The 25,187-nt window shown below is 42.2% G+C and overlaps 1 protein-coding gene across 1 annotated transcript in view; it reads left to right on the forward strand.

Annotated features, from left to right (window-relative positions):
• The window catches only part of tex2 (testis expressed 2), a 40,701-nt gene that overhangs the window by 12,559 nt on the left and 2,955 nt on the right, over positions 1 to 25,187 (forward strand). Inside the window, exons 3-11 of the mRNA XM_084743813.1 lie at positions 8,297 to 10,043; positions 13,136 to 13,336; positions 14,719 to 15,082; positions 16,425 to 16,714; positions 16,927 to 17,070; positions 18,031 to 18,130; positions 22,369 to 22,489; positions 23,083 to 23,205; positions 24,480 to 24,689. Of these exons, the coding sequence (XP_084599939.1) occupies positions 8,322 to 10,043; positions 13,136 to 13,336; positions 14,719 to 15,082; positions 16,425 to 16,714; positions 16,927 to 17,070; positions 18,031 to 18,130; positions 22,369 to 22,489; positions 23,083 to 23,205; positions 24,480 to 24,689 (3,275 nt within the window). The 5' untranslated portion in view covers positions 8,297 to 8,321. The remainder of the gene's footprint in view (positions 1 to 8,296; positions 10,044 to 13,135; positions 13,337 to 14,718; positions 15,083 to 16,424; positions 16,715 to 16,926; positions 17,071 to 18,030; positions 18,131 to 22,368; positions 22,490 to 23,082; positions 23,206 to 24,479; positions 24,690 to 25,187) is intronic.

Consider the following 25,187-nt stretch of genomic DNA (forward strand, 5'->3'; position numbering starts at 1 on the left):
CGCTCCTGTCATTTTTACAGCAAAAATGCCAAAAATTCTGAGGTTCTGGTCTTAAATCAGACCTTAATAAGCATTGGCTTGTGTGCTGCAGACACCGCTGTGGACAGGCGTCATGCCCAGAACTTTGTGCTTGCGTCACTTTTTCATCTTTTCCTGGAAAGTCAGTCTTCTCCCTGGAGGCTCTGTCCTTCCCTTTTCTTCTCCTCCATGCACACCCCTTTATTTATCCATCTTTCTGTCCTCGAGCGAGTGCTCTAAGTTTTCCGCCTCAGCGTTAAGGGACTAACACCTCAATGCCCCCCTCAAAGCTATTTTAAGAGCTGCTGCTTTCTCACTGTCAGAGTCAGGTCAGAGTTTCACTCTGTGTTAAGTAAAACAGGGTGTAGCTCAACCTGTGTGTTGCCTTATAAAGATGAGGTGAAGATGAATCTCTTCATCCATGTTGATCTCTTCCTCCTCAAGCGCTCCTTGTCTATTTTCCTGTCTTGTGTCATTGATTTGTAGAAGAAACAACAGAAAAGACCAGTGAAAATCTGACAGTCTTATCATGTCTCTCCTTTCTCCCTTGCTGCAGTCCATTCAGAGATGGGAACAAATGCATCAAAAAGTGTCTCATTGCAAATTAAAATATAGTATAGTTTAAGTAATTTGTGATTTTAAAGTACAAATATACACTCTACAAACTGATTCACAATAATTCTCACAATTTAGGCAGCCTCAGTGTGGGTCTGACCTTAACTCTCCTACACTGAGAGGAGGAGCTCTCCTAATTTCCCCACATCATTTGAAGTTTTTCTGATTTTTTGTGTTAATTTCTTTACTTTCTTTTTCCCATTATGTCAGTGTGCAACAGCTGCAGCCTCAGATAGCAGCTGGAAGTAGTAGACAGCTTAGCGCTAAGCAAAGTATCATGAAAGTAAAGTTATATTAAAAAAAAGACTTATTTTAAGACTAGTTTTAAAGTTGTTTATGTTGTCATGCATGAAAAGACCCCAAAGAACCTTTCTGTGATTACATTATACTGTGGTCATCCATCATTTTAACACTCCATTGTCATTGTTAAAATGACAAAAAGACTTTAACTTTATTTGAATAAGCAGTTTCTGCTGAACATTTAATGAAATCCTACTGTCCATCTCTGATTCTGTTATGGAAGTATACAGTAAATCTACATATATGTCAGAGTGCAGTGGTGAATACACATGTGATGTAACCAGGGTGCTAGTGATGACTGGGACCAGTGTTCCCTGGAGAGAGCAGTGGAGCATGAGCACAAAAGGCTTGTGTTGTGTTTACCTTCTCTCTGCTGTGTCCATGTGACTCTGTGTCTGTTGTGTGCTGGAGGACAAAGGACCCTCCTCAGCCTTTGCGTCTTTTTCTATTTCGCTTGCTCTCTACCTGCTTCAGGTGCTCTCTGCTTATTACCAGCAACTGCATACATCATGTGACCAAGGAGATCATTTCTTGTGCGTGTCTCTGGGCTGTTGGTGTCAATGGACTGCTCCGTCAGCCTCCGAGGGACTGTGTGCGTCCTGTGTTCATCTCCCATCTCTCTGTCTCATCTGATCTATCGTCCCGCTGTCACCCTCCCCTTTCAATGCCTCACCAACTTGCCTCTTATACTTGACTTGCTCTTCATTTTCCTCCTGCCCCATTTTTTCACACCATCATCTGCGCAGTATGCTCCAGACGCCAGCCTTCATTTCTTTACTCCCATTTTACCTTTCTGTTTGATGTTCCTTTTGTGGGAATTCGGCATGCTAACTTAACATCCTTCAGCAGGGGTCATGTCAGTCTGTCCTTGACACCTGCTGACGCATCCAATCACATCAGCACACTTTTACTCAAAGAGAAGTATTCAGTAGTTTGGGATTTTTATCGAGTGCGCTGACAAGATTCTGGCACAGATAAGTTTGGTCTGAAGTAGACAGACCGAAGAACAAATACAGCAAAAAAAAAAAATCCAACAGGAATACTTGTGAAATATATCATGATGCAAATATTTTTCTTGGGCTGTGGATGTGTTATTTCCAAATCAGAGAATAGGCTTGAAAATGTTTTTTTAGAAGTAAAAAATCTCAGCACCTGCTGAAGTAACTGTTGAGTCACTGGTATTGATCTACACCTTAAAATAACTCCCACGAATACAGATATATTGTGGCCATTTTGTGTTGAAGGGCTGTAAAACTCTTAAAGGCGAACTAAACTGATTTTACACATTAAAGTTGGTTTAACAGGTGTTTGGGAACACTAGAGCATATGTGACAAAAGTTATGGCTCCGGAGGCTGCAGAAGGATGATAAGTTGCCTCAAGTGATGGACTGTGAGTCTGTATCGATTGAGGCTGAAGACCGTGAGTTTGAAAATGAAGAAAATCTGGAGGTGTGGAGTTAGAAAGAAGAGTTGTTACCAGACCTCTGCAGCCCACTCCTCATCTCTGCTTGCTGTATAACACACCCAAGTGGTCAGACCAACCTGTTAGTGATTGAGTTGCATTATGGGCAATAAAGGCATCATATTTTCACAAAATGCATGGAATAAAAAAGACAATATATTTTGCATTGATCGTGCCGCTCTTTTATCCATCCATCAAAGGGCTACTCCACATTTAAACATGTTTTTTGACCTGTAAACTAAATTTTATTACTGTGCTATCACATGTCTTGATAAATGTATAAATGTATGGTGGGCAGAATTTGTTACCTTCACAACAACAATGATCTTTAAATGTGAACATGCACCCTGGTGCATGCTCCCTCGTGTTTGTGTGACTCTTGTATAAGGACAGTGGGTAAGAAGAAACACACATACACACTCTCCTCTCCCACTCCAGACGCCTCCTCAGGGCCTGATATCTGTCAGGGTGTGTCACAGTCTAGAAGTATCTACCCATCCATCAAGTGCAGAGAGAGGAGAGGAGAGGAGAGGAGAGGAGAGGAGAGGAGAGGAGAGGAGAGGAGAGGAGAGGAGAGGAGAGGAGACCAGGTGAGTCTCTGTCAGAAAAAAAAAAGACAGAGAGACTGAAAAGTAGGCGCATATGGATTCTGCTGCAGCATCTGTCAGACCCTGTACATCAGCTGCGTTTTTTAGTAGGAATGAAACGAACAGAGAATAAAAGAAACTGTGGCAAATGCTGTTTTTTGAAGCACAGCTGGAGATGTTAAATCAATTAAGAGCGCTTCGTGGTTCTTAAAAAAATTGAATAAATTGGTGGTTTTCAGTCAGCTGGGAATAGAGGGACATGATATGCTGGAGGCGACACAAACTGACCGTAAATACATCTTCATCTCTCTTTCTACGCCCAGTCTGTACCTCCCTCTTCTTAACCACTCATTCTCATGTTTTTCTCTTTTGTGTCCAATTATCATGAGTTCATATGTTGATTTGAATGTGTGTCGATGTATTTTCAGTTGGAGTGGGAACAAATAACGGATATTATCCATTTTTGTATATTACATTATTTTTCTGTGACACTTAATATTAAGGTGCGTGTAATAAGCATTTGTTAATAGGTAGTAAGATGCTTATTAACATTAATGTATGCTAGGACTATATTTCATAGATGTGTTTATTGTAAAATGAAGAATTAACTATGGTTTTTGGGGCAACAAGATCTAAAGTATGAACAATGCTTTTTAAGGTTAATAAAGACTTTTTATGCACTTTTTAGCAGTTAGCCATGTTTTTTTTAAAATTATCATTATTATTATTGTTATTTCCAGGCCTGTTGCTGCTACATTGTTGAAACATTACAACATAACAGGCATTGTACTGTATTTGTGTAATGTCTGTTTAACGTCGTCTGCATTACTTTACGTAATGATGTCACTGCAATGTTGCTAATATGTCAGTGTCCAAAAAGTGGTGGAAACGTTGGGACAACATATCGCCGGCATTTAAAATAACATGTTGTATAACATGTTGCATGTTGTAAAATATACATTGCAACTACTTTCCTGCAACAACTTTGTGTTAATAGGGAGCAAAACCCATAGGCTAACACCCTTAAGAAGTCTATAAACAGTTCACTTATAAGTCTCTTATAAGTACTTATGAATGTCTTAGAATCTAACAATTAGCATTTTAAATATGATTTTATTAACACTTATATAATCTTATTAACACATATTAATATAAATAAGCATCTTATAAGGCCTTATTACCTATTAACTAACACTTATTGAAAGCACCTTAATATGAAGTGTTTTTTATGTAGTGGTTCACTGCACAGCTTTTTCCGTGCCATTTTTCTGCTTTTCGCTCCAGTTGCACCTCCTCCCTCTTTCTGCTGTCTGTTCACCCTCTTATATCATTCTGTTACCCCGCTGCTTTTAACCTCCCTCCCCTCCTCTCTCGTCTTCCATGGAGCTGGCTTTAGCTGATTAGAGTGGCACTGCTTGCTTTGATTAATTGGATGAGTCTTGTCTCTGTGCCAGACTCCTCTCCTCTCCTCTCCTCTCCTCTCCTCTCCTCTCCTCTCCTCTCCTCTCCTCTCCTCTCCTCTCATGCACAGGCAGGTAAGACAAACATGGGGCTTTTAATGGCAGCAGTGCATTGATGAAATGAAATATCTGTGGGTGTGTCAGCAAATATTGCGCATGGTTGCAGTTAATTCAATCTGAAAAGAAGTAGACATGTTTCCATCTGTGGGTCATCTAAAGAATATTTCATAAAACCAATGATCTTAAAGCCTGTGTACAACCTGAATTAATAGCAGTACATATATAATTTTATTTTACTTTGGCCACCTGTTGAATGCAAAATAAATAGGGGGCAGCAAGTCACCAGAGAGTTGTTTTTTCCATTTTTATCAAAAGAAACAAGGAAATGCATGGTCCCTCCCGTAGTTTTTGTCTTTCTTTCAACAAACAGCAGTTACAGCATACATGAGGTTGAAATGCTGTGTCTCTTTTGTCTTTTGGCTGCGGCTTCCTAAAACCTGACTCCAGGAAAAACTTGGAACCATCCTTCTGTGCTCACCCCGTCGACCTCCACAACGTTATAGTACGTCCTTCAGGCTTTGATGACAACAACAACCGCTTCCATCTCCATGACTCTGTCTCCCCACTGATCTCCTCCCTCCTCTCCGTCACTTTCTCTCGTCTGTGTCATCCTGCCCATTTTCTCCCTCCGTCACTGCCTTTCTGTCGTCTTTAAGTGAATTCCACTTCAAAAGCTTGTCTCTGAAAGGTCGTCTGCAGCCTCCATAGACCCCCCGAGGCTCTTCATCTTTCCTCTTTTCGTTTGTCTTTTTTTTTTCGGTCTCCCTTTTCCTTGTTTTTATTCGATCTCAGTGCCCCTAGCGCAGCCATGGCAGAGGCAACACACACACACACACACTTGCACATTCACTTACTCAAAATGACACACAAAACCCATTGTAGCACAGCCAAGTGGATGGCTGGCTCGGAGAGTCAAATGCTCTGTTATTTCAACCCAGCAAATACAATCTCTGGAGATGCAGTGCCAACCAGAGAGCCCCAAGGGGTGCCGGAGCTTTCTCAGAAATGCAGACAATCACACAAGCTAACTGCTCTGTTGTTTCCCTCCGTCCCTCCTTCTTCCATTACGGGCCATTTTTATCAGGCAGCCAAAAGCCTCTGTGTGTGTGTGTGTGTGTGTGTGTGTGTGTGTGTGTGTGTGTGTGTGTGTGTGTGTGTGTGTGTGTGTGTGTGTCTAAACAGCATTTTTGTCCATGCCAATGGGTGTATATGTGTGTGTGCTTGTTTTGCTCTGCCTGTTTGATAATGCTAACCAGAGATGATGGACTGTATGCGATGTGAAAGAATAAACAAGCACAATAACTCAATAACAAGCTGAAGCCTCATTCGGTGAAATCACTGCATGATGAATGACTTCAGTTCTGCTGTGTTGAGACTACACAATAGACGCCTTGTTCCTGTGATCACTGGAGCCTAACAGCTTCTTTGTGCTGTGATTATGTCCTGTGTATTGTTATGATTGGGTGGGGGAGGGAGGGTTTGTTATATTTATGTATACGTTTATGTCTTTTAGGATTGCATAAAGCACAGAAATAATGCAATACATGACATTCATAGCCTGGTGAGAGAGAAAATGTAATGACTTCATGACAAACACAACAACCAAAAAGAGCAATAATATTTGAGCTATTCATTTAAATGAGTCAGAAGACAAACAAATAAATAAATAAATAACAGTAATGTACCTGCACCTTGGTTAACTTTTTCCTTTTTCCAGTTAAAGCAACATACAGGGTCACATCTTAAGTTAGCTAATGTTAGCAAAATGCTAGCTAATTAGCTAGTTAATGATTGATGTAGATTAGCTATCTCCTTAGCTCGTGTTTGCTAACATTAGCTAACTTAAGCTGTGAATATCCAGTATGTTGCTTTTGCAGGTCCCCCAACATCTTTTAAGCATTTACAAAATTTTGTTTCCTTTTCAACACAGATGAGCTTAGCACATAGCATATCTCAGTACAGGTGACAGGAGAGCAGAAAGTTCACCAAGGATGTAAGCTTACTCGACTCATTTGAGCTCAGGTTCAGTCTCACCGCTCACATTGTTAACATCTCCAGCATCCGTGCGCAATGAAAAAATCTCTAATAAACTGACAGTATAGTAACAGCTACATTCACAGCACCAAACGGCAGATGGACAAATTTAACGGCTAGCCAGTGAACTTAACATGTGCAAGATGGGACACGTAAGACATAAATAATAATGTGATAATTTGCAAATCCTTTTGGACATATGCTCAAATAAAAAACCAATACAAAGAGGGTATGTTTAATGTTTTACCTCATAAATTTAATTGATTTTTCTCAGTGTATGCTTGTTCTTAATTTGATGCCAGCAACACAAGTTTTTTTTAAACAAGTTGGGACAAGAGCAATGAAGACTGTGAAAGTTGTGGGAAAAAAAACACCTGTTAAGGACATTCCACAGGTAAACAGGTTAACTGCTAAGAGGCACCACTTTGTGAAACACGTGATTGTATGAAGGATATTACTGCAAGGGCTCAGGAACACTTTGTAAAACCATTGTCAGTAAACTCATTGCACTCTGTTTTTATTTAATTTTTACACAGTGTTCCAGCTTTTTTGGAGTTGGGATTGTACAGTTACTACACAGTGGTGATTGAGTGGGTGCCAGCTGCCAGAAAGGCAGAGGCGTAGTCAATTTATGCAGGTTAAAGTTCAAATAATCAAAATAATATCACAGTTTCTTCCCAGTAATGATTTTCTATCCAGCAGCAGGGGTAGCAGCCTTCTCTTTGTTTTCTCCTTTCTCATCTTCACCACCTCACAGCGGTAGCCTGCCCCCTGTGGAGGGTGGAGTTAAATGCACCCAAAATGTTGATGGCCCCTCTTCTCAAGGCCCGTGTGTTCTGAAGTGACCCATTAATCATGTTGCCATAGTGGGAGTGAGTGAGTGAGTAGGATGCTGGTAAGACAGAGAGAGGCCAGGCCTGAGAGCGACTCAGTCTGTCAGCTACAGCCTTGCATAATGAGGGCTAATGGATCAGGGAGCATGGACATACCTGTCCAGTCTACTCACATTAGGATGAATAAGGATCTGCAAGGTTGTTCTCTTCTGTCCCATGTGTGTCTGTGTGTGTAGTGTGAGGAGCATGCAGGGATCCCTGAAGTTCTTTAATTAGCTGCAGTTCCTCAAACTCCTTTCTGCCATGTATGTGTCAAACAGGGAAGCAAGAATCCTTCTAGTTTCGTCCATCAGGTCAACCTGACAGAGTCCCACTGGCCCGTCAAAATATCTACAAAAAAATATTTTATTCCTTCTACAATCACCATCCTGAGCAGTTTAATTTAGACACTGCACTTGCACATGTTTTATCAGATGTGTTTTTGACAGTCTTCTTCCCTTTCTACATTTAGGTACCTACCTAAAGAGTGGCAGAAGTGGTGCTGTCCCAGTGTCTTAATATACAAAATCAAAGGCATAGAACAAAACCAATGAATAAGTTCAGTGAAAGCAAACAAATCCAGAGGGACAGACAGAATCCAAGTCCATACAATTGATAAACAAACAGAGCATAAGTCCAAAAAGCACGGGGAAACAAGACATAGACTAAATACACAGGAGGCCAATCAGGGACAGAAAAGATGAGATAAAAGACAAAGACAGGGTGTAAAGTAATCAATAAACATGAGGGAAGATGGTTACCAAAAAAACAGGATATAACAAAAGTGACACCTAAAACCATGAGACTGTTTTGCATGCACTGATGTGTTATATCAATGTTTCTGTGGTTATAAACAGCATGCTGCTTCTGTCTCTGTTTCTCTCCCAGGCTGTGAGCCCTGTGCAGGGTGGTGATGAGCAGTCAGGGCAGCAGCAGCAGGGGAAGTGGCCAGCATGCTGACACCCCTCCCCCTCGTCACACCCCCGGACCCAAGCTGCAGGTGCAGCGCTCCCTATCTCGTGACACCATCACCATCCACTTCTCTGCTCTGGGGAAGGAGGAAGATGAAGAGGAAGAGGAGCTCTATGGAGTATCTGCTGGAGATAAGTCTGGGCTCGATGGGAGACTTCAAGGTCTAGAAGCATCAGGTGCTGATGACCAGGCTGTTGCCACAGGCTTGGAGGCAAAAGAGGACCTGTTGTTTGAATCTGCTGGTGCGGAGACCTCTTTAGGATCTTCCACTACCAGCCTTTTTGTTGAGCCCTCAGACCCTCACCCACATTTACCCTCCCCAGCCATGACTATCATCCCCACCTCCACCCAATCCCACCTGAGCTCCAACCCTCCAGCCAGCTCCTCCTGGCCCTCTGACCGACCCTCAGCCAATCCCCCGTCCACGAGCTCCGGCTACTCCTCCCCTTGCAAGTCTGCAGCGCTGTCCTCCTCCAAGCCTTTCCTCAGCCTGGTCAGGTCCTTGTCCAATGACGTTGAGTCTCGAGAAACCACTCCCGCGCCTACCACCGTTGCACCATCACATGCACGCCATCGTCACTTAATGAAATCTTTTGTGAAGTCTCTTTCCACGGACACTTCAAAGGCCGAACATCAGGAAGGGCCTCTTCATCACTATCTTCATCAGCAACAGCAAGTACAACCATCCCAGCGGCCTCCACCTCGCAACATGCAGCTCTTCAAACAGTTCTCCCAGCCTCGCTTGTCCTCCTGTCCTGTCGTTGTCACTCACGCAGGTGGAGACTCTAAAACAGCCCCCTCTTCCCCCATCATGTCCCCAGATGGTAGGTCTTTCTTCAAGGTTCAAGAGGTGGAGGCCAGGATAGAGGATACCAAGCGGCGGCTGTCAGAGGTGATGTCAGACCCCCTGCAGCTTTTTAGTAAGATCATGGGGGATGAGTCTGGCATGGGGAGTGTTGGAAGTGCCACTCATCGTGCCAAATCACTGTCCTCCAGTGCGTCAGAGCTCAGTGGAGTGACAGCAGTAAATGGACACGCAGAAGGTAACAGCAACTATAGCATCAAGGAGGAGGAAGGGGCAGAGGGTGAAGAAGATGAAGAAACCCCCACAGGCAAGGGTCCCGACTCTGTTTTTTTCTCCTTCCCATCACTGGCACCAGCTCCAGCCCTCAGCCAGGCCTCCTCATTTACTTTCCCCAAGTCTCCTTCTCTCACCCTGGGTCGCTGCTCTATGTCGGCCCTGGTAGCTCGACAGGAAGACGAGGACTTCTGTGAACTGTACAGTGAAGACTTTGACTTATGTACCGATACAGAAACACCAGATGGGGATCGTCCCGGGTCCCGGCCGCCCCATACTGGTAGCACTGGGTTGTGTAGTGAACTTGACACAGAGGAGGAGGAGAAAATTGAGGAGGAGTTTGAGGCTGTGCCTGTGACAGGTCTCATCTTCCTGACACAGTTGGTGTACTGGTATTTAGTCCTTCCAGTGCCACCAAATGTTTGTGCGGTGGTGCATGGGGTAGTTGCTGGATTCATGTTGGCCTTGCTGGTCCTTTGGCTGTCCTCTCCTCGACGCTCCTCTTCTGGGATGAGAAGAGGGAGGCGAAGGATAGAGCCCTGGAATGTCGCCCAGCTGGATATCAAAGAACCAGGAATCTTCAAGGTGAGACATAGCACACATTGGATAGCCAAGTTTGATCAGTGTTCCCAGATGTTTTCCAGCCTAATAATTTCTCAAAATCTGCCCAAATTGATAAGAAAAAACACCCAAATATTATCTGCAATAAACAACATAAATGAGTTTATTAACAAAAGCATAATAACACAAACAACTAAAATATTCTCCACTGGTATACTGGTAGGAGGCTGTAATGCAACTATATTCTGCCTTCTGCCTTTAAAATAAAGAAAAAAAAGGGTTAGATCAAATGAAAAACAGAAGATTTTATTTAACTTAGTAAACTGCAACAATCCTTGGAGAGTATTTGCATATTCATGAAAACTTGAATGCTAAATGAAGGCATGGTGTAGAGCTATATGTAGGACATCTAAACAAGGTATTTAACTTATTTTGAAAAAAACACACACACACATCAGACACAATTTATTATTTCTTGCAGAGCATTTTATGTTGTTTAAAACATGACTGGATGTGGACTTTCCTGTCTTTAAGTTAAAATTTGACTCAGAAACTGTTCATCAACTACAGAATTTCTGATTTCCCATGATTACCTGTAATTTTTCAAGGAAGCAACATGTCACCTGTTCACTGATGCACAAAGCAGGTTAGGTCATCCTCATTTAGGAAAACTAAAGCAATCAGCTGTTCACTTGCTCGGTCGTTCATTTCACCTCCAGTTAGGAAGTGGTGAGAACGTTGACAGCTGTGCTCTTTAATGTTGCTGTGGTTACACAATGAGCTGCAGATGAATTTTGAATGGACATTAAACTAAAAAAAACAATCCAGTAATAGTAATCCGCTTACTTACTCCACAAACATATGGGATCGCTATAACAACAGTTATAAGCATTTAACAGTTAGAAACAGTTAAGATGGGATCTGCAAGTTTCTGTAAGATCTTCTGTAGCTCCCACTTCATGTTCATTCTTTGTTCTGTATCAAGATAACCAATATTAGCTTTAGCCCAACAGGTTTTACACATATATTTGATAGCATCAGTATGATATATAGTTATGACACTGCATTTATCTTACCATGCCTTGGAGAAAGAATTTCAAATTTCTTGTTTTTTACTATCAAGCATAAGCTAAATTATAGTGAGTAGGATTGTTGTTCCCCAGTGGTTTTGTTTTGTATCTTTAGACAATATGTTCCTCGCTCCGTCATTTTAACATCCTTTTGCTATCGCCAAGCACAGAGATTTCCCCTGTTGTTTCAAGCGAATTGGCTTTGCACTCAGAGCCTCCTTTGGGACTGATAAAGTGGGAGTTTGGATGAGAATTAAACTCAGTACAGTTTCATGGGAACCAGCAGCAACATATTGAGGTTACATTACACTTTTTTCTCCGGTGGTGACTACACTTTATTTTTGAGCATTTGAATAAGAATGTCACCACATTGTTCTTAGTTAACCTCACTCCATGATGCAGAAGCTCTCCTCGAAGAGAAATGTTTAGTCGTTTGAGGGAGTTATGTAAGCATGGGCACTTGTGTGTGTGTGTGTGTGTGTGTGTGTGTGTGTGTGTGTGTGTGTGTGTGTGTGTCTTAGTTTGTACCAAGCTGTTGCACAGGAGAGACTTATGACTAGAGGGCACAGCTGTTCCAAAAGAGGAGCTCTGTGGTTGTGCAGAACATGATACACACATGAACAGTAGACCCCGAGAGCACACAAGTGCAGGGCGACAGCAGTGGGGCCCAGCTTTCCTCTTTCTCTTCTTCTTCCCTCTAAAGATCAACAGAATCAATGTTTCAGATGTGCCATTTTATCTTTTGTTGCGTTTTTGAATGCACTGCACCTCTGAGCAAGAATTTTATTATGATATATAATGGATGCAACGGATGCACACTTCGAGTATAAGTTTGCCATTGGTATTCTGTTTTAAGAAGCATCATGGCATCCGCTCCCTAACTCCCTAGGAAACAAGAACAACCTCCAGGCTGCAGCCTACATGCTGAAAACGGCAAATTAGTTCCTTGAACACTAATGGTAATATGCCTGCCTCCTGACATGCATGTTCCAGCAAAAAAATTTCCCCCTCAACACTATTGTACAGCAGCGCAGTCACTTTGTCCTGGGCTTAATGCTACCCAAGATGACTGTGATTGGTTTAAGTCAAGTAAAGTCAGATTTTATTTATATAGCCCAATATCACAAATCACAATTTGCCTCAGGGGGGCTTACAATATGTACAGTGTGTGACACCCCGTGTCCTTCAGACCTGCAAAAGAAGAAGGAAAACCTTCCACTAGAAAAAAAAACATTTTTAACAGGAAGAAGAGGAAACCTCATACAGAGCCACAGAGGAGGGATTCCCCTTCCAGGATGGACAGATGTGCAACAGATGATGCATGCACAGAGCACAACAGCAAAATCTGAGGACAGAGTTTTGAATACATAACATAACATATGTGAAGAATGTGGGTCACCCGGCTCTCTTTTAACACGCAATTTAACGTCAGTGTTTTTATGCTTCCACTATGAAATAGCCATCTGAATAAAGGCTTTTTAACATTTTGCCATTTTTCTTTTTCAATCAATATCAGAACCAGCATCAAATATCCACTATCAAGTATATCCAGTATTCATCAACCAGGGTTCATCAACTAATGAAGCCTTCTTTAAGACCAAACACCAAGTTCAGTTTTCATCCTGTCTTTGCTTTCTTTTGTGAAGTATCTTTTTTAACTGAATGACTTTGAATCTTTATAGTCAAGTTTATTTTCTCATTATTTTTCTGTGCTCGGGATGCTTTACCACCCCAAAGTGACAGTATTTGACTTACTGGGAACAAGACTCAAGAAACATGACCTGCTGGGACAAATCTTACTCATTCTACCTTGTAAAGACATTGTGGTACATGGGTAACTTTCTAGATTGTTAAAAATAATGACAAAACCAACAAATCAGTACAATATAAACAACAATATCAACTCACAGTAACAGCATGCAAACAAGTGAGTAATTATACTGATTTTGACTGGGAGTATGATGTGTGTATACATGCTGTGACAATAAATTCTGAGTCACCCTCAAGTTAAAACTCTTCCCCTCTCAACCTCCTTCAATCTCTCAGGGCTGGATGAATGAGATCCACAGCTACGACCCCGAGATGTACCACGCCACGCTGACCCACTCTGTTTACGTCCGTCTAGAGGGCTCAGTGCTGCGACTGTCCAAGCCCAACCGCAACATCTCCCGCCGTGCCACACACAACGAGCCTAAACCTGACGTCACCTACATCAGCCAGAAGATCTATGACCTGACCGACAGCAAGGTGTGGTGGTGGGGAGGGAGACGCTGAAATGCTTTGACCTGTGTTCCTGTGCCTGCTTGTGAAATACAAGTCTGTGATAGAAGGACAAAATGAGGGGGGCATTAATGTGTTAAGTGTGTGTGTCTCCTCTGGCATCCCGCTGTTTTTGTGTGCCTAACTGATAGTGACATCAAGCACACGTCCCCTCATATTTGCCTTTGCCTGAGTGCATGCAAGCTAATAGGTCATGTTCAGTGACAAAGCTACTCAGAGTCACATGCTGTGTGTAAACATCGAGTGAATATCAGAGGTCTATGACCCTGTACACACAGCTGCATGTACTGTGTGTCAGTGTGCTGACTCGATGGTTTCGTATGTCTGAAGGCAGGGCAGTAAGAAGACATTTCTCTTGTCAGTGTATCATGGAGCAAAGGGGTCATTACGGTTGTCCTCATCATGCAACAACCCTGCTCTCCTTCCTTTGGAGCTGAATGGCTCCCTAAAGCGTCATTTCACCGTCTTCAGTGTGGATGTTTAGTCAGTCTTGAATGTTACCTGCATTCATCGTCAAGGTCTAATCATTTTACACACCTCCAGAGAACACAACAACCATGCAATGATAATATTTTACCGTTATTAAAATCTGTGTTGTGTGTTAGGCTGGAGCCTTGGCTGTAAATAAAGATGGAAGCTGTGTCTCCACTTCGTCCCACATTACAAAACTGCAGCCAAAATATCCCGGATAGGAGCGCTGCCATCTTGCACTGCTGACGTCATTTGTAGCCAGAGTCTGTGCAGTCTGAGCCGTGCTTTTCAGTCCTCACCCACAGCCGGCCGACTCAAATGCAAGCGGGGCTCAGCTGTCAATCGTGACGTGAAACGCCCTTTTTATAGCATCAAATAATTAAATAATTAAAACCAAACTGACCAGAAAAATGAATACAGAAAGAAGCATGAGAAGAACCATCAAAAATGACAGAAACAATCTTTGTCACACTGTATGTAATATACTGACGATGCATAATGACTTCATGTAACCCCTCGTCAAATAATCCAGACTATCCCTTTAAAGGAACAAAGGACATGTTCTTACATTGTAGGTCAAAGCCAAATTGAGCTTTGGGTTAGACAAATATAAATACATAATAGATGAGTCATTTGCATTGCTGCCTGCATTGTTTTTTGTTTCTATTTTCAAAATGTTTCAAGCCCCAAGTTGCTGCCACTCACACCCTGGGGCAAGTCTGCCACATACTATTTTCAGTTTCATTGTGCTCTACACAATTTATTATGTCCTTATTTTAATGTGGGCAGTCTATTGCCTCAAAACCACCACAACAACATCAATATCATCAACCTCTCATGCTTTTAATTGTATAAACTTGGTTTGTATGCCCCCATAGATCCAACTGGTGCCCCAAAGCTTGGCTAGAAAGAGGGTTTGGAACAAAAAGTACCCCATTTGCATCGAGCTGGCCAAGCAGGAGGACTTCATGTCCAAAGCACAGGGGGAGAAGCCTGAAGCTGGAGAGGACAAATTAACAGGGCTGGGTGAGAGGCTAGAACGAACGGACAAATGCGAGAAAGCAGAAGTATCAGGATCATCAGAGGAACCCAAAAGACCAACCTCTGGAGGGGGGGACCTGACAATCTACCTGTTCGGGAGGACGGGTCGGGAAAAGGAAGAGTGGTTCCGGAGGTTTCTCCTGGCGTCCCGAATGAAGTCAGAGGGGAGAGGTGGCGGTCTGCCTGGCATCTGCAAGAGTGGTGAGTTTGAGACTGAACCACGTACAGTATCACACACCAAGATGCAAACAGCAATGTATAAAAGTGTTAGTCTAAATGTAAAAGTAAAAGGTCCCCCTCTGAAGGACATTTCTCCTGGCTGTTTTCTCCATGCTCGAGTCTCCCTCTCTATCTGTTTTGTCTTGTTAAGTCTTTTATGTTGTTTTTCATGTTGTTACATTGTATATTGTTTATGTCTTGTTGCGTATTTTACGTTTTTCGTCTGCTACCTCTTTTTCATGTCATTACAATGTTTGTGTGCTGTTGTGTCTTGTATATTGTTTTTGTCTTGTTATGCATTTTTAATATTGTTATCTTGTTTTTGTCCTCTTATGTCTTTTATGTTGTTTTTCATATTGTTACGTCTTTTTTGCTTCATCCTGTTGCATCTTTTATGTTGTGATATGCACTGATGGATACACCAAGGAATGATCTATTCTAAATGTTATTGTCCCACCCATTTAGGTTAAAATTGGAAAGTGGAGTAGAATGATGCAAGATAAAAAATAATAAATGATTTCTTTCAAATGCATTTAAATTAAAGTAACAAGCCTGTTTTGAAAAAGAGTAGAAGGTACAGATCTTTGTGTTGAAATGTAGGGAGTAAAAATAAAAAGTTGCCAGAAATACTAAATTCTAAATACTAAGTAAGTGAGTACTATATAAGTACCTGAAAACTCTACTCAAGTACAGTTTCATCTGTGACAGTATGTGGGTTTATCAATCTCTCTCACCCGTTCAACAGATGTAGTGTGTTTGCACAGGAACACATTACTTCCTGCAGTCAGAATAGTCATTCTCTTGAGTATGTAACTGCACAGCCATCAGATCTGTGCATAAGCCCCAGCTTAGGGACTGCCAATCCCCTCAACTGAGCGAACAGATCAGTGTGAATGGGTCAGCAGGATTACATGCACAGAGAAGCAGCATATTATAGTATTGGTCTCCACTGTGGGATATAAGCCTGCAAGGATAAGGCCCAATTCAAAGAGAAACACTAGCAGTGTGTGGGTCCAGTGATAAAGGCAGTGCGGGGTGAACAGGATTACTGGAAAGATGATTTCAAGCTGTTTTGTGGATATACATAGCAATTATGTTGAAAATGACTATTTTAGTGCTAATATGAGTCAGAGAGATGATGCAGTGTGTCATCTGGTGTAAAGTCGGCTGAATCAGAGCGTTGCAGTATGTTGTGAGAAATTAATAAAAAAAAATAGATGCTGACTATCCAAAATCCTGAGGATGTATTATGTATGTGAAATATGATGCATTGGATTGGGAACATTAACCTCCCCTCACTGCATTTTCCTCCCTCCACTTTTAGCCTTCTTGCCATCCCACAGCCGCAGTAGCAGCACCCAATCTGGTGGAGGCCTGGAGGCTGACAGCAGGAGCAGCAGCCGGGGAAGCCTGGAGGAGCTGTCTCAGTCTCGCCACAAAGAGACCGCCTCTGCTCTCACATGTGGCTCTGCTGGAGGGATGAAGCAGAAGATGCTGTTGGACTATAATGTCTACATGGCCAAGTATGTCAACCCCCAGGCACCACCAAGAAGCCCGACTGCCACTGACAGCCCCGGGCACAGTCCTGAGAGCAGCCCCAAAACCACCAAAAAGGTAAGAAACATGGACATGATCAAAGGAAATGAACAATCAACTAACATGGCAAAGGTGATTTGATTAATTGGATATATGTTAGGGGATATATGTGCCCCGTGGCCCCCAAACAGGTTAATCTGGCCACATGATATAGACTTTGACAAGAACCTGAAAACTTAACTTAATGTCAAGAAGATCAAAGCCCACCTGTGTGTGTGTGTGTCCTTCAGATACGCAGGAGTTCAGAGGAGACTGTGGAGCCTGAGGCCTGGGTCAATGCATTTCTTGGCAGGATATTCTGGGACTTCCTGGGAGAAAAGTACTGGGCCAACGTAGTCTCCAAAAAGATCCAAATGAAGCTCAGCAAGATCAGGGTGAGTACTGGCACTATCTTGTACATTCCAAAAATACTGAAACGTTATGTAAAATGTAAATAAAAACAAAATGCAATGATTTGCAAATTCTTTTTGACTTTTATTCAATAGAATTTAGTGCAAAGACAATATATAAGTTCAAACTGATAAACTTTGTTGTTTTTTGTAAATTCATCATGTTTCATTCTTAATTTGTTGCCTGCAACGCTTTCAAAAAAAGTTAGGAAAGGAGAAACAAAAGACTGGAAAAGTTGTGGGAATGCTCAGTCTTTCACAAGTATGGATGGGGTGGGGTTCACCACTTTGTGAAAAACTGCAACTAATGTTAAGTGGAAAAATTTGCTTTTTTGCAACCTCTGAGCCAAAGAGAGGAAGGATCATCCAGATTTTTGCCAGTGTTAACTTCAAAAGCCAGCATCTGTGATGGTATAAGGGTGTGTCAGTGCCCATAGCATCATGGGTAGCTGTCAGATTTGCGAAGGACCCATTGATGCTGAAAGGAACATACAAGTTTTGGAGCAACTATTCTGCCATCCAGATGATGTCTTTTTCAGAGATGTCCTTGTTTATTCCAACAAGACAATGCGAAGACACATTCTGCATGTGGTACAACAGTGTTTCTTCACAGTAAAAGAGTTTGGATACTAGACTGTCTGTCCTACAGTCCAGAAATGTCTTCCATTGAAAATGTGTGGTGCATTATAAAGCGCAAAATATGACAATTGAGACCCTGGACTGTTGAGCACCTGAAGTCATATATCAAGCAAGAATAAGAAAGAATTTCACTTTAAAACTTAAGCAATTAATGTCCCGAGTTCCCAAATACTTTCTACCTTCTACACAATGCTAAATCTTTTTTTGAACATGGGTTGTACATACGTTTTCTTGGTGTTCCGGTGTGATCAGTTCAAGAGGCAATTTTGTGTCTCTGATGGTTGTTACTCCTTTTTTTGTCTTCAGCTGCCATATGTTATGAATGAGCTGACACTGACAGAGCTAGACATGGGCTTTTCCATTCCTAAGATCCTCCATGCCTCTGCACCCACTGTGGACCACCAAGGTAGGAAGAGAGACTACGCTACATATGTCATTTTTTTTTCACAGTGTGCTTGGTGGTCTGATACAAGAGAGATTCATTATTTTCCTGCTGTTAGTCTTCTTCCCCCTTCTTCTGCTATCCTTCATTATAACCCAGGCTGTTTATCAGTTCGCCTTGTTGCTTTTCTGACAGAATACTCCGACATACCCTCACTTTTCTTTTACCCTCAATCTATCTATCTCCTTCATCTCCCTTTCCTACCATTTCTTCATCTTTCTTCAGCTGTGCTCTTCTTCTTCTCCCTGGATTAAGACATTTCTCCCTTCCCCTCAACCCTCTCCCCCTCTCTACTCCGGAGTCCAGCCCCTCTGTGCGCCTCGCTCTATTAAGCCACAGTAATTAAACTTCACGTCTCAGGTCTCCCTCATCCATTACTGAAACACTGACTCACCCTGCCTGCCGCCTGCTTTGAGCGCCAGCAAAGAGACCGGTTCAACACACAGAGACAATACAGAGATGTGGGGCATATTAATTCTTACCAAGGTGCACTCTTAGAAATAAGGGCTCCAAAAGGCTTCTTCCTGAAGGGCTGAGGTTCTGCCCAGAACCATTTGCTTCTGAAGAACCATTATTTGAAGAAAGGGTCCAGAACCCCTAGGTGCGATTTAGGTAGTAGTCTTGAAATATAAAAGGGATCTCAGTAGAACTCCTTTGGTGTGTTTCTAGGTAAAACTGTTTGAATACAAAAGGGTTCTTGATAGAACCTCCTGGGTGGGGTCCAGGTAAAAAAAAACCCAGGTTGGTTCTTAGAAAAAGCTTTAAAACATACAAAGATTAATAGCAGAACCCCTTTGATGGGTTTCAAGGTTAACCCCTTGGAATGTAAAAAGGTTTTTAGTAGAACACATTGGGTGGGTTCTTCTTAGGAACCTTTAGACAGAGGAAAAGTTATGGATAGAACCCCACGAGAGGGGCCTGGGTGGAACCATTGCACCATAAAAGTCTTCTCTGTAGAACATCTGACTGACAGATGGCTTTTGTTGGTTTCTAGGTAGAACTCCCTGAAAGGATTCCAAGTGGAACCTTTATAAAAGGTTCTATCAGAAACCATAAAGGGTTCTCCTAGACAAACCAGAGAACTCTATATGCTTTTAATTAGCATTTTATTTCTAAGAGTGTGGTTGGCTTAGTGAGAAAGTGAAGCTTAAGAAAGGGAGAAGCAGGGAACAGGTGGTGGTGGAGTGCTTCAATTATTAGCATTGCTTTTAAGCAGAGAACAGAGCAACGCATGAGTAGTCAAAAATATTCACCGTTTGTTCAAAGAGTCTAATCAGATCTTGCATCTATAAAGACATAAGAGCACTGACAGTGTAACACCTTTTTCTGTTCAGTCGAACGAGCCAGTCATGAGTCATTCTCTGTCAGCCACATTTCCATGGCTGAGTCTGCAGTGCTCATTAATGTGGTCTGTCTGAACCTACACACCCACAGAAATTTTCTCACAAAGCATCATCAGTTGATCCTAGCCCATAATTAGTCCTAAGGGAAAGGCATCACTAAAAGTGCTATGCTGTAAATCTGCATGAACCAGACGGGATGCATTTGCTTCGATTGCAACATACCTGATTTCTTATCTTGCATGTATTTCTTTATTTTATCTCTTGTGATGGTGATAAGGAGGGAGTGAGAGTGCTTCCTGACTCCTTAATGAGGGGAAGACATGATTCGATTTATAATGTTTATACTGTGCTCCAAGAACCACTAAATGCGCACAGACTCATGAACAGTAGAGCTCAGTAGTACTGATGTAATTAAATCTCTTTTTTTTACTTTAGAACCGAAACCTTGATAATATGACCATGCTGTAGTATGTTTAGAAACTGGCCAAACACACTGCAACGTTACATCCTTAGATGTGTCATATTCTAGACGCTTAACCTCCTGCTTCCATTCAGCTTTTGTTCTTTTTCTCATAGTCCACTCTTTCTGGTTCTGGTTCTTCTGTAAGGTTCGGTTTAGCAGTTTGAGTAGGCTTAGTAAACCTGTGCTTCAGTAGCCCCGACATGTTGATAGCTACCTGGTGGCGAGTACTGTTCACTGTTTTAGTAGATTATTGAACCAAACCGCACAAGGGAATTTGTCTGCTTGTGGAACTCTAATGTTGTGTTAATGAAGGCTCATAGTATTTTGATAAAACTTGGTGGCCACAGGGGGCCACCTACATGGAATAATTACTGGCCATGGGCTATAGGTCCCTGATTAATGTCAAACACTGGCTCTGTAGTCTGGTGGTACAGCAGCGGATACTTCTGTAACTCTTGCCCGATGGCAGGGTGACCAGACTGTGGCTGGGGTGGGTGTTGTCTTGTAGGATCCTTTGAGTTCTGCACAGGTGCCTCACCTCACCAGTATCACTGATGCTGGGTAGATGGATACCCATGATGTTCTTTTAATCACCTGTTGTAAATTTTTCCTGTCCTGGGTGGTTCACATCCAAAGGATACAAGGCAGTTTATTAATTATTTACAAGGTTTTATGATGAGGTTTCAATGTACTTCCCTCTTTGATTGATTGATTCAGCAGTCTCACAGCCTAAGGGAAGAAGCTGCTCTTCAGTCTGGTGGTACGACAGCAGATAGTTCTGTATCTCCTGCCCGATGGCAGTAGGGTCAACAGGCTGTGGCTTGGGGGCTATTCTCCTTTAGGATCCGTTGGGCTGCTGCAGTTTGTCTGTCCTGGGCTGTCCCATACCTGTTTGTGATGTTTCCAGTCAAGATGCTTTCAGTTGCTCCTGTGTAAAAGTTGACGAGAACTTGGCCGTTTCTGAGCCCTCTTTACCAGGGTGGAGATGTGTGAAGTCCATGACAGTCTGTGATGTTGATTCTTCTCAGGAACCTAAAACTGTTTACCTGCTCCACCTGAGCTCCACTGATGTAGACATGAGTGTTTGTCTTTGTCTCCTTTTTCCTAAAATCATCAATCAGTTCTTTGGCTTTGCTGATGTTGAGCAGTAGGTTGTATTCTGTAGATCATTCTGTTGTTTGAAATAACATAAGTTCAAGGCAATATCTTGTCTCATATAATATTGCACTTATTATGATGTATTTCCTCGTTCTGTGTTGAAACACACGCTTATGTCTGTAGTGCAGATCCTGTGTATTGACTCCTCCAAAATTAATCAAGTACTCCAGACTGTCTCTCCCTCCTATGTGTCTCGTTGTAGACAGAGACGATGAGACACAGGCTAATGTGTCCTGACTTAATGCTGTCTCTTTGACACTGCTGTCACACACATACAAATCAATGAGCGGAGAGTGGAAAATGAAGAGGAGGAAGGAGCGAGGCAGAGGATTAATAAAACAACACTTACCAGATGCAGACGTTAGGGTTGAATGAGCAAACAGCAGGGGGATCGAAATCCAAATTGTTCTCTGAGAAGTGTCATGTGTAAACAGGAAGTAGCCTGATGAAGTAGGCCAATAAGGAGGTCCCGCTGTCCTTGAGCTAACCTTTGCAGTGTTTGCTAAAGGATAGGACTTCTTCCTGGCAGCTCTGCAGGGGACCTCACAGCAATTAGACACCAGGTGGGAGGTTCATGTTTATTCACAGAAACATAATTCGGAGTTGGTCGTTGCTGATGCTGCTGTGTTGTTGGGGCTGTAAAGTATGGTGCTTTTAATACGTAAGGGCTTCGCATCAGGGCTCACTGTCCGTGATCCTGTTTATTATATACCTACTTACTTAAAAAATCAATAATTTGACACAAAATATTAATTTAAAAATAAATTTTTGCCCCTCGTTTTTGATAAGAACTGGGTCCGTAGCAGTCTGTTCTTCAAAGCAACAGTTTGATATACAGAAATAATCAATCTTGGAATGCCATAATTGACCAATTGGAATCAAGTATTTACCAAAGCTGTGTAATACATAAGGGATCATCATCAAAATAAACCCCTGACAGGGTGGTGCAGGATTCTGACACAAAGCGGACGGGTCTTGAATCACCCTGAGGTGGTTTATTTCACAATAATGACCTGCTCATTGTACATTATCACGCTTATTATATGGCTACTTACTTAAAAAATGAGTTTAATATTTTAAAAATTATTTTATGGCTCATCCAGAGTCTATGATCAGACCTGCGTCGCTAGCAAGAGTCTGCCATACAGAAATAAAAGACCTCATGCTGTAACTGACCAATCAAAATTGAGTATTGAACAAAGCCGTGTAATAACGAAACATGATATGTCTGTGTCCAGGTCTGTGGTTTGATCTGGAGGTGTCATACACGGGCTCCTTCCTCATGACGCTGGAGACCAAGATGAACCTGGCCCGTCTGGGGAAGGAGGGCGAGGGGCTCGGGGAGCACGGGAAAGAGTGGTGAGGCTTTCAATTACACTTTGTAATTTCCTCTTTCACGGCTTGTAATGGAGCTTAAGAGGCTGATTTTAAAAATGTCATGCAGATTTCTGAGAGTGATCCTTCACAGCTTGTTCGTACTCCTCCATGTTTGTTCTTATTATTGTCTTACAATTCATTCGCAGTAAATAGGCCAGAATAGGATGTTTGACGGATTAACTCTTTTGCTGAACAAAGAGCTCTGAACTGGATGTTAATTGGGTAGATTTGCATTTAGAACCATATTAGCTGTCACATCTGTTTTTTCACAATTCCTCCCCTTTGTCTGTTGGCTCTTCCTCCCTTCTGTTAATATACTAATCCTCTCTCTGGACGCCTACCACTGTGGATTTGTCCAATGACTGGTGAGTTTGGGAATAGCTGCCCGTCACTGAAACAATACATTTTGTTCTGGGTTGTACTTGCTTTTCTTGAGTGAGTCATTGGAGATTCATTTCCTGTGATTTGTATCAGTAGAGATGCATTTGTTAGCTTTAATTGTTAATGGTTCTGTTTGTAAAGCCATTAGAGCCTGACTTTGCAGCAGTGAGTGTGTGTTTATGTGTGTGTGACAGGTCCAGGCCACGGACATACTGTCTGGCAGACAGCGATGAAGAGTCGTCTAGTGCTGGCTCATCGGATGAAGAGGATCCCCCAGAACTGCTCAGTGACAAAGCCATCCTTCCTGGAGGCGAGGGGTAAGCTAATGTCTCTTTACACCAACATGATCACGTATCTGAGATGAAAATGGGCAGAAACAGATTCACAGTGATGTGCTGGAGCAGAACGTTCTGCCCTTTCGGTCCACCCACCCACTCACCCACCCACTCAGTCCCACACGTTTGAAAGATCGCTGCTGATTTAATGTAGCACCCAGTCACTCCCCTCCATCGTGGGTGCTGAGCAACAAGAGATGCTGCTATGAATAAATGATGAACCTGCACTCTCAGAAATAAAGATGCTAACTAGAACCGTGAAGCGTTCTTCAGCTTATCTCCATAGGAGAACCCTTTTTTGTTAGAACTGTATATAAAGGGTCCACCTGGAACTCTTTCAGAGTTCTACCTAGAGCCCAACATAAAGAGTTATACCTAGAACCATCTGTGAACAGTATCACCCAGAACACCCTTATCAAAAGGTTCTACAGAGAGCCACTCTATGGTGTAATGGTTCCACTCAGAACGCTCTCTGCTAGTTCTATCCGGAACTTTTCCACCTTCCACGATTAACCCACCAAGGCGGTTTTGTCAAAAACCTTTTTGTATTCCAAGGGTATTATCTAGAACATGCTAAGGGGATTCTGCCTAGAACCTTTATATATTCCAAGGATTTTATCTTGGACTGACCAAGGGGGTTCTACTATAAACCTTTCCAAGGGTTTTGCCTAGAACACTCTGAGGGGATTCTGCAGAGAACCTTTTTATATTCCAAGGGTTTTTTATCTAGAACCCACCGAGGATACTCTACGGAGAACCTTTTTATATTCCAGGGGGTTTTATCTAGAACCCACAAAGGAGGTTTTACAGAGAACCTTTTTACACACTGAGGGGGTTCTACTAAGAGCCTTTTTAAATTTCAAGGATTTTAACTAGGACTGACAAAGGCAGTTCTACCAAGAGCCTTTTTATATTTCAAGGGTTTTATCTAAAACCAACCAAGGTGATCTACCAAGGTAGGTAGATCTTTGTCTAGAACACACTCAGGAGGTTCTACCGAGAATCCTTTTATATTTTGGTACAAAAACCTCTTCTAAAAAGAGTTATTTGGATGAAAAGAGCTCTTATAGTCTTAAAATGAACTCTTGATGAGCCCTTTCTACAAAAAGGGTTCATCGGAAGCAAATTGATTCTGGGTAGAACGTTAGCCTTTTAGGAAGAACCCTTTTGGAACCCTTATTTCTAAAAGTGTGACTCAGTCCTTGCCTCCCCTCCTCCTCCTCCTCCTTCTCTGTTTCCATGCTCTGCTCACGTAGCTATGTGGGAGGCCACAGGCCCAGCAAGATCATGCGCTTTGTGGACAAGATAGCCAAGTCGAAGTACTTCCAGAAAGCCACAGAGACGGAGTTCATTAAGAAGAAGATGGAGGAGGTGTCCAACACGCCCCTGCTGCTCACCGTGGAGGTGCAGGAGTGCCGCGGGACACTGGCTGTCAACATCCCACCTCCCCCCACGGACAGGATATGGTATGTTCACTTCCAGGGAGGAGTGCATTGAAGACTGTAGGATGTAGTCAGTGAATCTGTAGTTTGAGAATATCACTCAGCACCCTCTGCTGGACAAAGACAGACAGTGAAAGATTAAAAAGGTTTAATCACCAGTAAACTAAATATACTTAACATTTAACACAATAAGTGTACAAAGGTTTGTGTTTTCATTAAAGATGTTATATATTTAGTCCTTAAATTTACACTGTGCACTTTATAAGCTTAATTATAATGAATGTCTGATAATAATGATCACAGTGATTCCCAACCTGTGAAAAATCTGAGGGGTCACCACATAATTAAAAGAATAAGAAAGACAAAATTATGTATATCTTTGATAATTCTCTTCTCCTTTTTTCTTTTGAACTACAGGTACCACTATTAATGATAACCATGATATTTTAAAAAATAAAATACTGACATCGTGATAATAATACACATAATAATATTGTTAAGTTTTGTGACGTATGTTTATAG

The sequence above is a fragment of the Lutjanus erythropterus genome, chromosome 19 (genome assembly GCF_056507025.1).
Source record: "Lutjanus erythropterus isolate fLutEry1 chromosome 19, fLutEry1.hap2, whole genome shotgun sequence".
Classification (NCBI taxonomy): Eukaryota; Metazoa; Chordata; class Actinopteri; order Lutjaniformes; family Lutjanidae; genus Lutjanus; species Lutjanus erythropterus.